Below are 14643 nucleotides of genomic sequence, written 5' to 3' on the forward strand. Positions count from 1 at the left end.
TGCATTCATTATAAAGAATTAAAACTTATTTCAACTAATTTACAAGTAAGAATTAATCTTAATATCAATTAGCAAAATTTTATAAAATTTAAGAAATTGTACTTAAAATAGAATAAAGTGAAAAATCAGCTTTTTATTTCAATTTAAAGAAGATATTCCAGATAAATTAGTAACAAAATTTATGATTAAAGAAATGTAATATATTAAATAGTATTAAATGTAATATTAAAGAAATTATTATATTTGAAAAATTAATACATATATAATATTGACTGGAAAGGTATTAAATTTAAATGTTATACTTGAAAATATTACAATTTGTATTATTAATTTTGTTGCTAAACTAAAAATAGATTTTTTTCCAAATTTTTATTTTACTTTATTATATTTTATTACATTTTTGTTACGCTACTGAACATTTCAGAGTATTAGTATTTTTGTATTCTATGTTTGTAAAAAAATTCATTTTCATTTATTATAATTGGAGTTCATAAATAACAGCATAAAATAATCAATATTTTTAATTTAAGTATTTTTTAATATATATATATATATATAATATATATATATATATTATTTATTTATTCCAGTTCTATAAAATGTACTGAATTTTCTTAGCATCTATTTATTTTTCAGATTTATATCAAAAAGAAATTTTAAGTATAGATATTTTTTATAAAATAAAATTATATATAATTAATAAAAAATAATATATATAAATTAAAGAATATTATTTAATATATGAATATATCTAATAAGCTATTCAATAGTAAAAAATTATTTCAATAAGGTGATATATTTTTTTATTCTAATTTCATTTTTATTATCAATTTGAATGAATAAAGTATATTTAGAATTGAGGTAATTGATTAATTTATTAATTTGATATTATTTATTAATTTTATTATTTTTATCATCGTTAATTTTAGAATCAATAATTTACTAATAATGAAAAATTATGACAGGATTTTCATTAAAAAAAATTATAAATATTTACAAGTTTTTTTACACATTAATATTTTTAACGACTGTTCAAAATTAAACTTAAATCTCGGTTATTTTATAAAAATTTATATTGCAATCAACCTACAGTTCTTAATAAAAATTCTATTTTATTGTTTTAAGACTTTAATTATAATATATATATATATATATATATATATATTTTTTTTTTGACACACGAAAAAAATAATATAAATAATATAAGTATTAAATATTATAATTTTAAAACGTATATTTTGAATTAAAAAATTCTATTAACAAGGTACGAACTATATTTGATTAATTATTCTCATGTGCAAACAGATATGTATGAATCTTTACAAATTAATGATGCTAATTTGTAACACATACGAATCGTCATTTGAAATGGATGTGAAATAGAATAACTTTTATCTTTTACGTAAATATCACATCATAAAATAATATTTCAAATAAAATATTTGGTAAGTTTTCAAAATATAATAATTTCATAAAAAAGATTTTTATTATGGATCTTAACAACAATTATCCAAGGAATCTATACATGTATAAAAGCTTATAATATATAACTTAGGTTGATTCCCATCAATTAAATTAGGAAACTAATACTAAGTATGCTTTGATAGACTCAAATTACAGCTAACTCAAACGTTAAATATTGAATAATTTATTTAACAAACAGAAGAAATTATTCAATGTATGTTGTTTAGAAATAAAGTAAATAATAATTTATTTAATAATTTTTCAATGAATAATATTTACAAATCATACTTATGATGATAGATTTATTTCATAAATTTCAATAATAAACTATATTGAATATTAATTATTAAATTTTTTAATTAATATCTACTAAATTTTAAGCAATATCTACTAAAAAATAATATAAACATAATTAAGTACTACTGTTTCTAAATAATTTTTTATTCTGCATAGTATACTTATTTGGTATTTTTCTAGAATATGTTAAAAAATATCCAGATAAAAAAAGAATTTTATTATATGTAAATAAATTTTATATAAATAAAATAAAATATTTTGAATCTAACATAATAAATTTTTTATAATAAAAATTCAATGTTCGTTAATATTATATTGTTCATTTTTAAATCTTATTGTGTTTTATAGGATTTGAAACAATATTTTATATTTTTCTATTTATATTATAAATTTAAACGTTTAATAAAAACTGAAGTAGCATTTGTATTTTATCAATAAAATTTTTATCAAATTATAAAATGAGCTCTGATATGTATGAATATCATAAAAAATATATTTATTTCCAAAATTTTATAACAAAATAAACGAAACAAAACTTTTATAATTATTTTTACAGTTAATTTTTTGTATAATAAATAAATTTATCTCTACTTTTAAATATAACTTTTTATATATATTTGCTTTTTTATGAATATGCATTTATTTATAAAAAATGCAGTGATTAAATCAATTTATAATTCTAAAATGTTGTTTATATAAGTTTATCATAAATTATTGATTTATTTTGACAAGAAACGTTTATACAAATAATTTTTATGGCTATTTATATGTTCAATACAATGTAAAAATTCAATGTTATACTGCTATATATAACTAAAATTTTAGTGAAACAAATGTCATTTATTTAAAATTGTTATTAATTTACTTGTATAAATATCATATAATACGTTATTATCATTGACATTAAAAATTACGTAATTGTAAAAAATCAATATTTTATAAACATAAATAATATGAATTTGACTAATCAGAAATACTTAACAAAAACATTACTATCTTTAGCATTTTTATATCGTCTTTCTTAAGATTTGTAATAAAACACTATTTAAAATTTTCTTCTCCATTGTGAAATTACTTTATTAATGCAAGATTCCTTTCATAATCAAATAACAACTGATGTCAAATATTAACAAAATTATTGGAATAGAAAAAAAAATTACACCTACTTCAATACAAATTTATTATATTTAATTTACCAAATCATGTACGTGTGAGAGAGGGGAGTCCGCATACGCGCACGAATACGTCTATATGTTCCAAAATTTTATAGTTTATAAATGCATAAATCCATTGGTGTACCAGAAATATGAATATGGTATATTCAAATAATTTGTTTTGAAACACTATGCATTCACTTTATAGTTCTGTATAATAGTTCGAATATTTTTTTAACAATATTTCTGCCTCACTTAAAACTTTTTCTTCCTCAATATTAGTTATTTCCATATCCTTCACTAAAGAAAGATAAGCGACTCCTTTTTGAACTTTTCCTATAGCAATGTAACTTTTACCTAAATATAATTTATTTACGTAATTGGGTTCTTTTGATAATGTTTCTGCTTTTTCGAAGTCTAAAATTGCATCATTATAACTACCACTTGGTAACTCTGAAACAAACATAGCTGCAGCCTGAAATTTAATAAGTTATAAAAATTTACAAAGGTAAATTTGAAAATGAATTTAAAAAAGAATTAAATAAATTTATGGTTTAAGTAACATATTTTACTTTTTTCTCAAACCAATTTAATTCAGATATTTCATATTTAAATCGTCCCATAAGATAATACAAGTATCCATTATTTGGATTCATTTCAAGAGCTTTTTCTAAATACATTTTGAAGCGAAATCCACTTATAATTTTTTCTTTTACTGGTAAAAATCTACTTTTTACACCAATAAGAATAGCATACCATTCATACAATTTCCCATGTTCGACATCCAATACTTTTTCACAAACATCACAACCTAAAAAATATATATCATTATTGTTATATTAATAAGAACATTCAATTAAAAAATTTCTAAATTGGAAAGTTTTTGTTATTATTAATAACAATTTTGAAATAAAATCATTAAAAATATATATAGGAAATTATAAATTACAATTATGAAGAGGTTTTTATATTTTCTTTAAAATATTTTCTATAATACAACATATTAGTAAAAGTATTTAATATATGAACCATGATCATTTTTTTAAAATTGTACTAATGAATTTTATAAATTATAATATATTTCCAAAATAATCACCTTCACAAATATAATCTTCAATTCTATTATTGTCTTTCAATGAACAATAATAACATGATCTTGCAAATCTCCATACAATTTCTACATTATATGGATTTTTATTCAGTAAAATTTTTAATTTATTATATGAATTTAAATGTAAAAGATCTTTTTCACATTCCGTAAAGAGTTCCAAAAATGTTGGATCGTCTTCTATTGATTCTTCAGTTGTCCTGTATCACTAAATATATAATCTCCATATTTTAACACTAGAAATTTTGTTCATAATTCTCTAATATTGAATCGCCTTACATAATACTCAATAATAATATATTTGGTCAAAAAAGCATTTAAGTAAACATTTACTAAAGTATGTTTCATTATTAGATATGTCAATTTTATAAATTTTAATTAAACAAAAAGAAATTAATCTACTAGTTACAGAGCAATTCAAAATCTAGCATGGGAACAAGTAATGGTATTAAACAAATAAATTAACTAACCCATTGTCTATATCTTCTTCATCATCTGAACAATCAAAGAATTCATCGTCTCCAGCATCAGTACCTGTTATCGAGTAAGTATCAATATCAACATTATCAGTTCCTGAATGTGAATTATCATTAGAACATGCTTTTCTTTGTATTTTTTTTTGTTTATTTTTTTGTAAATGTGCCTGTTGATTTCTGTAAGCAAATGTTATTTTTAGGATTATTTAAAAATATTTTTATATAAACCATTTTAATTTGATTAATTTTAAATAAAATTCTTAATATTGCTAATGTATTTCTAGGAATCTTATTTCTAAATCAAATTAAGAACTGAGTTGATATTGTTTTACATAGATTTTTTAAAAAAATCAACAAATTATTTTCATTATCAAACATTAATACCATTCCTAATAAATTTTATTGTAAAACTATAAAATATAAACAATAATAGCACATAATAATATTGAGTTAAAACATTGTATTGTTTGTGAAACTTATAAATTGTATTTATTATTAATATTATTATTAATAATATTTATTATTAATAATATACTAATTTACTAATATTTGTTCATTATAATATATGGTTTAGATTCAATAAATAATTATTTATATTTTTTTGTTATCACCTTATAAATCCAAAATTTAAAAATTTAAAAAAATAAAATTTAACTTATTTAATATCTTTTATATAATTGTAGTGATAATATACCTTAATTCATCTAACTCTGCTTGCAATGCCAAAACTTTGCGATTTACGTTGTCTATATTATTGCTCATATTTGAATGTTGCTGGTTTTCCATTACTCTATTATAAATAAACATAGCAACACTTATAACCCCAATAGTAGCACCAATAACAGCAGCGATCAAATTTGAATTTTGTAAGGTGCTCATTATGCTAAAAGTAAAAAAAATCTCATAATAAAGTTTTTTTAAATGATATAAAAAAAAAAACAATCTACATCTAGCAGGTAATATATATTTTATATTTTTGCTTCATTTAAGAAATGTCATAATATAATAATAAATCTTAAATACAATGAAATTCCTTCGTAGTAATGAATAAGATTGAAACTACTAAATACTATTTTACAACACATTTAAAAAATATTTTATATGAATAATGTGTAGAAAGTAACAGTAAAATTCGATCATATTAAGAAGTATTTAATTTACTTCAGAATAGAACATTACCCTGTAGATTAAATATTCTTGTCAATTTTTCATAAATTTTTTATTTTTATTAATCAACAGTAAAAAAATGTTAATGTTCGTAAAATTTTCAAAATACATCATCTACACACTGAATAAAGGAACGGCATATGTAAAAATGCTGTATGCCTATCTTCTATGAATTTCCAAAATTTTTCCTTTCACTCTTCCGTTGAACAAATTGTATTTAAAATTTATCACGATAAACATCAAAATTGACAAAAAAAAAATAATTCACCAGTGTGATCACAGACCATTTTCTCGATCGTAATTGGATCATTATTGAACAGAGGTGATAACACAGATCATGACTGCACAATGTCTATTATCGAATACAAAAATATTTAAACATAAATTAGGCTGAAAATGTATAGTTATGTTTGAGAATAACGATATTTTGATTTTGTACAGTCATCGACAAGTTGTAAAAATTTTCTCCGGCATTCTTTCAGAATTTTTTCAGTATGCTTTAAACGGAAAAAATGGTAAAAACAACTGCAATACGTTGCATATGCACAACATGAACACCACGAACGGTATAATTTGATACTTATTCACTTCATTTATTTTATCGGAATGTCCAGTTACATTCTCGTTTTTTTACTTGGTCGACTAACTCTTGTTAGTAAGAATGAAAGCATGAAAGAAATTATACAATAGATAATAAGTGCTTCATTCGTATGGTTTATTATTAAATGCATGTATGCGCGTTTGATGCGTAGTAAGTATATAATATGTGCGAACTAGCGTTGATTATAACAGTCAAAACAAAAACATTACGCAAAAATTCTGTAAATTACAAACAGTCATTAAAATATTGTAACGTTATTGCAAAGTGATAAATTATTCGTATTAAATTTATTTGATAAAAATGTTATATATTTAAAAAGCATATGCTAAATTTTTAAAGGATGAATTTATTTTAGTTTTAAATTGCATTGAATATACATTTATTCAAATTCTTTCAATTCATATTATAAATACATTAAATTTCGAATCTTAATTTTATAATGTTAATTTGCTTTAAACGTCGATATGGTAAGGTTAAATAGATTTATTAGCTATGCAAATTTTAACATACACGCTAACACACTTTAGAATTAATTAATTTATAATATTAAAGTATTTTAAAAATATTTTTATAAATTCTAGATCTTTAAATACAATTTCTTCTAAAGGATATTCAATTTACAATCACTTTAAACCAAGTTTTTTAATTTTCAAGATAATTAAATACTATATAATAAAATTACAACAAAAATTCTTTAAGATTTAAAAAATTTTCATTTACAATATAAACTGCTTTTCATATTTTTTTTTGTTAAAATGATAATATAATTTTATTTTTGAAATATTTAATATATATGTTATAAATTCATATTTTTTAGTATGCATATCTAAGTATATATATTTTATAAAATACTAATTTATATTTAAGTACAATTGTTTGTACAAAAATATATATTTTTAAAAAACATATTTTTTTGAAGAATTTAGAAAGTATAATCAAAACAGTTTCAAAACTGTACACAAATACGATGATGTTATCTAAACTTTATAAATAATATCCAAATATTGTGTTAATAGGTACCTTGTATGTTCCATATTATTTCTATTTATTTTGCATGAAAAATATTATATACTTGTGGAAAAAAAAAATTTTTATACTATGCAAATATTTTTTTATTATATGTAAAATCGGTTTATATAATTTATTTAAAAAATTCTTCATTTAATAAATAATGTGAAATAACATAATACTGTATTATTTTTAAATTAGTTATGTTCGAGCATAAAATTTTAGAATATTTGGCACCAATCAAAGCATCTGTAGTTAGATATTTCATAAAAATGAATTCTTGCAAACAAGTCTTTTTATCAGCTGATCTATAATGTTCAATATTTATATTTTAGTATTTATTTTGTAATGGCAGATGAAGATAGAAATATGGCTTGTGACGTCGTACAACTACATAAAAATAGCAACGAAAATATAAAAAATAGTAATAATAACATAGATAATATAGAGCAAATTAATGAAGAAGGTAAGAAAAAATTGTTATTAATTTAGTTTTCCAAATTTTAATAGTGAACTATATTGGGCGTAAACTTTGAACACATCGACATCATTTTTATTTTTTATTTATTTTTATTAAAATTGACAAATGTTCTAATTTATTGTGTTTGTAATGATATATTTCATTTATGCGATTTGGATGTATAAATATATATATATATGTAATTGCAGAGTTTAAGGCAATTAATGAACAATTAGATCAACTGAATTTGGTATTGGACAGTTTAGAATCAAAAAATGACAATATCCATGCTGAATTGATCAAGCTGTTAAAATCAAATAGAGAAACTAGGAAACAATTTCAAGAAACTCAAGAGAACAAACATCAACAAGAAGGCGAAGCTTAATGAAGCTTAATGATTATTAATATTAAAATCTTATTATTTAAATAGTAATGATAGAATCTTTAAATGAATCTATAATTTCATGTATAATTTAAATAATGTAAGTAAACTATAAACAACAGCTTGTTATTAAAACAGAATGATAAATTATATCAATAAATATACCTTGTACAAAATATAGGTTTTCAAACTATAAATGATATATATATATACATACATGAGTAAATAATAATTTATTTAATTGTTTAAGATAAAATAAAAATATTTTATATAAATAAATAAAAAAAATTTTTTAATTTATTTATTTAATAAAACAATTTATTATATATAATATATAATAATAATAATATAATAATAATTTATAAGCAAATATTTTTTTAATAAATTTGTCATATAAAATTGTAATATATTTTTGGTAGTAGTCATATATATTAACATAATAATAAATCCTCTTCATAGCTATTGTGCTACAGTATATATTATTTGCATGAAATCGATTTCTATACGGAAACTTTTGAACTCAAAGCTTTTGTTAAATAAAATTTAACAGTGGATTATTAAAAACTATGAAAAATATAATTAACCTTTCTTTATTAAATAATTTTAAATACACTATTTAAAAATTTTAAACAAAAATTTATGAAATTTTTATACTCGTTATTAATTTTCAGTTATTATTTATTTTTAATTGAAAATATAAAATCCTAATGACCACTCAAATGATCATATTTTTATAGAAGGAAATTGTAAAGGTAATAAATTAAGAATTATATGTTAACTTAAATTCAAAATGTATGAGTAGATTACTCTTTTTGATGACCAAAGCAATTAATATATTTAATCTATTCAAAAATTTTAGTTTTTACTAAAGCAACATTTTCATTATGATGTGGTCAATTATTTACGACTGAAGAATACGAAATAGAAACCAATATATAGAGGCCAGACCGTAGAAAGTAGGCAGTTTGTTATTCCTCAAATCTTACTAAAAACTCTTTATTATTTCAATTTACGTATATTACCTTTTTACCAATATATTAGCAATAAAATTTTATTATAAAAGCAAAAATAGCCGATTTAATGTGCATCCCAAATGCAGAGAAATTTTGTAATAATCATTGTTATTTCGTTTTTCTGAACCGCAAGCTCTTTAGGAAAAAATGGACGAAGTAAGATACCTAAAAAGGTAGGCTAAATCTTACAATTAAACAATTTAAAACACTATGTTTCTCTAACTAATATTTAATTAATGTAAAGAACAAAGTATGTAATAATTAATGAACCTAAATCTTTAATATAAAATTATAACCCAAAATTAATAAATTTGCAAAAATTGTGTATTTTATCAAAATATTATAAATTGTAAAAGATTCATTATACTAAAATTAAATAAAATAATTAATGTAATCTTTTCAACAATTTGCTGTAATGTTAGTTGTACATATACCCATATTTGTTTATCTATTTATAAAATTACTTCAATTTATTTAAACTATATTTAAAATACATAAATTTATTTTTAATTAATAAATTAATAGATATATATATATATATATATATATATATATATATATATATATATATAAATATAATAAATAATATAATAAATAATATAATAAATAAATAAATATAATATATATATATATATATATATATATATATATATTATAATGAATATAAAATTTAATATTAAAATAATAAGTTTTACAATAATTTGAATAATAAAACAAACAATAAAAACATTATTTGGGTTAATACAATGACCACATTTAAAAAATACTTTAGAATATTTATGATTTTTAAGAATAACTTAATAATTTCAAAACAAAATTAAAAATTAATATTTTAATTATATAAACATTTCATACTATAAACTATCATTTTTATATTTATTTTGTTACAGAAAAATAAGATCTGGAAATCTTGATGTACATCCAACTGAAAAAGCTTTAGTTGTAAACTATGATGTTGAAGCTTTGATTTTAGGTGAACTTGGAGACCCAATGTTAGGAGATCGTAAGGTAGAATAAAATATTTATATTAATTTTAGTTCAATTATATTTTATTATATTTAGTTATAACTACTTATTATTATTTTATTAGGAGTGTCAAAAAATTATCAGATTAAAAAGCCTTAATGCTGATACAAATGTGACTCTACTTGCTAGAGAAATTATAGATAAATGTTCTCTCATCCATGAATCGAAACTACACGAAGTTGAACAATTAATTTATTATCTACAAAATCGTAAAAGCAGTGGTGGTGGTAATGATTATTTTTAAATTTTGTCTTTTATAAATTTTGATAATTACTTGCACAATATAGTTTAATTTTAGTATAATAATTTATAGCAATTGTGTTTTATTTCAAATATTTCTAAAACAATGTTTTATAAAAATATGTATATATGTAGATTTTGAAAATGCTGGCCAACCTCCAAGACCAATGTCATCAACTTCGCTTAATGTGGATAGTGGAGATATAGAACGTGCTATTATAAGTAATATTGATGATTACATTGAATTACTTTATGAAGATATATCAGATAAAATAAAAGGTTCTTCTTCAATTTTAAAATTAACAAGAATACCAGATAATTTACAAGAATTAAGTAAAAATGGTAATTATTGATTTTTAAATAATATTCATGAACAACTATGTAATAATTATTAATATTACTATTTTCCTTTTAACTATCTTATTTGCATTTATTGTATATTTATGTACATATTTTAAAAATATATTAATAATATAAAATTATGGTTTATATTCTGAATTAAAAGTTATTTTATTTAATAAATAAATAAAGTTAGTACACCAATTAGGTAAACCAAATATTTTATTTGGTAATAATGGTTACAATGACTTATTTAAACTTTTTTATATGACTTTTAGAAACTCTACTAAGTGTTTTAGCACGAGTCTTAAGAGAAGACTGGAAGAAAAGCATTGAACTTTCTATAAATATAATTTACATATTTTTTTGCTTTGCTACATATAGTCAATTTCACAATATCGTTGTTGATTACAGGGTATATTATTTAAAATAAAATAATTTTATTATTTATTTTTTCTTACTACATCAGAGAAATTTAATTTAATTTTGTAATAGATTGGCTCTCTTTGCATGGACATCATAGATTATGAGTTAATTCGATTTGATCAATGGAAAGATGATTTGGAAAAGCGAAGAAGGTATTTTGAAAATAATACTGGAATGTGTTTACTCCCTACTATGAGCACGGAAAACAGTGACAAAAAAACAAAATTAATGGATAATTTGTGGAATTCTAATAGTTCATTAGATCTTCAAATAAATAGACAACCTATTGATGGAGCTTTCACTGTAGGGAAAGATGATATTGATAAATTGAAGGATGATCTTGAAAAACATCATAAAAAGTTTAAATGTTTAATGGAAAAACAAGAACAGTTATTAAAAGGTTTTTATTCAGTAAATATAACAAATAAAATTTATATTATTAAAATGGAATATTTATTTTTCAGTTTGCTTTTATTTATTGCTAAATATTGCAGAGAATAAAGAAGTAGAGAAAAAAATGAGGAAAAAAAACGTAATTGGAATGCTTTTAAAGACTTTAGACAGAACAAACACTGATCTCCTAATTTTAGTTGTAACTTTTTTAAAAAAACTATCAATCTATAGAGAAAATAAAGATGTTATGGTTGGTAATTAATGAGGTATTATTTTAATACATATATTTTATAGATTAATTTTTAATAGGCTGAAGGAAACATCATTGAAAAATTACCAAAGTTGCTTCACATCACTAACTCAGATCTGGTCTCTATGACTTTAAGACTTTTGTTTAATTTATCATTTGATACAAAACTAAGAGGAAAGATGATAAGAGTAGGTCTATTACCCAAGCTAGTTAAATTATTAATACAAGATGATGTAAATCGATCGACTATTCTCGGAATATTGTATCATGCTAGTATAGATGATAAAGTCAAAATGATGTTTATAAATACTGAATGTATTTCACTAGTATGTATCTTCTATCTTTCTTAAGATATTAAATAAAAAATATTCAACAAAATTAAATTTTGATTAATAATATTTTAGGTTACAAACATGCTTTTAGAGTCAGATGATGAACAAATTTTTCCTGAATTAGTTGCATTATGTATTAACCTTGCTACAAATAATAAGAATGCTGAGTTAATGATTGAAAATAATAGATTAAAAAGTTTAATTAAAAAAGCGTTTAAAAATCAAAATGCATTATTAATGAAAATAGTTAGAAATATTTCACAGAATGAGTCTACAAAAGAACATTTTATTGTAAGTATTGAATTTGGTAATTTATTTTTATAATTTAGAATTAATCAATAATTATTTATTGATATAAAATTACTATAACCAAAACATGCAAAATTAATATTATTAAAGTTTGATTCTTTTAGAAAAAAATTTAAATGTGATTTTTCAAATTTTTACTTTATTTTAGGAATTTGTTGGTGATTTTGCAATGGCTCTAACTCAATCTAACTGCCAAGATTTTGTGTTAGAAATTATTGGAGTAATGGGAAATTTAGCATTAACTGATTTAGACTATTCACAAATTCTTCAACGATGTAATCTGATTCCTTGGATACGTAATTCTCTTATTCCAGGTATATGAACCAGTAATAAATTGTAATTTATATATTTGTAATATTATTAATATTATTTTCAATTTATTTCAGGCAAAGCTCAAGATGATTTAGTACTTGAAGTAGTAATATTCTTAGGAACAGCTGCTGCTTCTGACGAAGACAGTGCACAAGTGATGTGCAAAGCAGACATACTCTTATCCTTAATCGAGTTACTAAAAGGTTCGGCCATAACTTTTAATTGTATATTTAATTTCTATATAATAAAATTTTTAAAAAACGTTAAGTAAATATTTATTAAACCAATAGCGAAACAAGAAGATGATGAAATTGTTTTACAAATAATATATGTTTTCTACCAAATATCTAAACATGATTCAACGAGGGAGTATTTAATTCGAGAAACTGGAAATGGTTAATTGTTCATTTTTGTTTTGTATATATATAATGAACATACAATGGTCCTATTATTTTTTTAAGTAATATTATTTTTATCTTATAGAGGCACCAGGTTATTTAATTGATTTGATGCATGACAAAAATCCAGCCATACGAAAAATCTGTGATGCTTGTTTAGATGTGATTGCAGTGGGTTTTATTTAATACCATTAATATTAAAATTAAAAATTAATTTCATACCTAAAATTATATTACCAAATTTAAATATTATAGCTTTGTGATAAAGATTGGGCAGCAAGAATAAAAGTTGAAAAATTCAGATCTCATAACCAACAATGGTTAGACATGGTTGAGTCAATAAATGGTGACATCTCAGCTACTAGTTTTTCTGCTCCAGACGAAGATGATAATTTTACACCATTTGCAAGTAGAGATCTTTTAAAACACACAATGTTATTTCCTTCAGGTATCAGTATTAGCCAAATACCTGTATTAATATTTCTAATAATAAATTTGAATATTTTCAAAAATTAATTTTTATTATGTGAAATTACAATATTTTACATCTAATATTAGATTAAAATTTCTAAAAATTATAAAGATATATTTATATAATTGATTTAATTAATTAAGTTTAAAATTTAATATTAACATTTTAATTTTGGTTTAGGAAATAATACAAGATTCAATATTGATGATGGAGATTTAGTAACTAAAACTTTGTCTGATTCTTCAGAAAATCTTAGCCGTCCAAATAGTCGGTAAGCTTATTAAATCAAGAATTTTTATATTTCTATAATAATAACGGTATTATAGTCATAAATTAAACGTTAAAACCATTTCATTTAATTTAAATATTATAAATGTGCTTCATTAAAAAATATAATATAAATGATATGATAAACATATTTTTATTTTAGGTATAGTAGAGATCTAAATGAAATTTGTGAAATGGTAACAACTTCAAAATCTCAATTATCCATGAGTTCAGGATAGAAGATTTGTATCACAGTCCAAATTTAATCAATTTTATCAAATTAAAATTTGATACCGATAAGTCTCATTTAATTTTATAAAGTTGTCATTATTTTTTTTTTTTAAGTTTGTCATCAATTATCTTTACTAATTTAATGAGATTTATGATTATTTATTGAATAACTAGTCAATGAACCTTATTAGATCAAATAAATTTAAATATATTACGCTTAAAGTATATTAAGATTAGAAGCAGTACTTAGTAAGATAAGAGAAATAAGAAGTCTTGCACACATAATAAAAATTAATATGTATAAAATAATGAATACCATTGAATTTCAGTATCACTTGAATCATTGTTTATTGAGATTTGAATTATTTGCATGTTGTAATTTATTTAGTTAAAGTATTTTTAATATTTTTGCTTATTTAAGCAAAATTTGTGCAATATATTATAAATAAAAAAAGCTATCAAAATCCGCTTTAGCATAAATTTTTTAAGATTACATATATTATGTAACATCATAGAAG

The 14643-nt window shown here is 20.6% G+C and overlaps 3 protein-coding genes across 5 annotated transcripts; 2 read left to right on the forward strand and 1 right to left on the reverse strand.

Moving 5' to 3' along the window:
• Positions 1-2820: 2820 nt before the first annotated feature.
• LOC105364758 (regulator of microtubule dynamics protein 1) lies at positions 2821-5378 on the reverse strand. Its single transcript, XM_011502775.1, has 5 exons — positions 5194-5378; positions 4494-4676; positions 4012-4223; positions 3488-3726; positions 2821-3390 (listed from the first exon to the last, which is right to left on the reverse strand). The coding sequence occupies exons 1-5, from the start codon at positions 5376-5378 to the stop codon at positions 3118-3120; spliced, it is 1092 nt and encodes a 363-aa protein (XP_011501077.1). The 3' UTR covers positions 2821-3117.
• Positions 5379-5712: 334 nt separating this feature from the next.
• Positions 5713-8285, forward strand: LOC105364760 (UPF0184 protein C9orf16 homolog). Of its 2 annotated transcripts, none has more exons than XM_011502776.1 (3): positions 5713-6417; positions 7611-7741; positions 7945-8285. In XM_011502776.1, exons 1-3 carry the CDS (start codon positions 6392-6394, stop codon positions 8118-8120), a joined length of 333 nt encoding a protein of 110 aa, XP_011501078.1. In that variant the 5' UTR covers positions 5713-6391; the 3' UTR covers positions 8121-8285. The 2 variants fall into 2 exon arrangements, with proteins under 2 accessions (XP_011501078.1, XP_011501079.1); XM_011502777.1 differs by lacking the exon at positions 5713-6417 and adding an exon at positions 6719-6734.
• Positions 8286-9027: 742 nt separating this feature from the next.
• Positions 9028-14151, forward strand: Kap3 (kinesin associated protein 3). 2 transcript variants are annotated; one of them, XM_011502779.1, is made up of 17 exons: positions 9036-9073; positions 9181-9303; positions 10021-10138; positions 10221-10383; positions 10532-10738; positions 11014-11150; positions 11231-11561; positions 11626-11804; positions 11864-12130; positions 12209-12427; positions 12594-12759; positions 12832-12960; positions 13048-13152; positions 13241-13326; positions 13411-13603; positions 13808-13898; positions 14058-14151. In XM_011502779.1, the coding sequence occupies exons 2-17, from the start codon at positions 9278-9280 to the stop codon at positions 14131-14133; spliced, it is 2493 nt and encodes an 830-aa protein (XP_011501081.1). In that variant the 5' UTR covers positions 9036-9073; positions 9181-9277; the 3' UTR covers positions 14134-14151. The 2 variants fall into 2 exon arrangements, with proteins under 2 accessions (XP_011501080.1, XP_011501081.1); XM_011502778.1 differs by having other exon boundaries at positions 9028-9303.
• The last annotated feature ends 492 nt before the right edge of the window (positions 14152-14643 follow it).

This window comes from Ceratosolen solmsi, unplaced genomic scaffold (assembly GCF_000503995.2).
Source record: "Ceratosolen solmsi marchali unplaced genomic scaffold, CerSol_1.0 scaffold15, whole genome shotgun sequence".
Taxonomy (NCBI): Eukaryota; Metazoa; Arthropoda; class Insecta; order Hymenoptera; family Agaonidae; genus Ceratosolen; species Ceratosolen solmsi.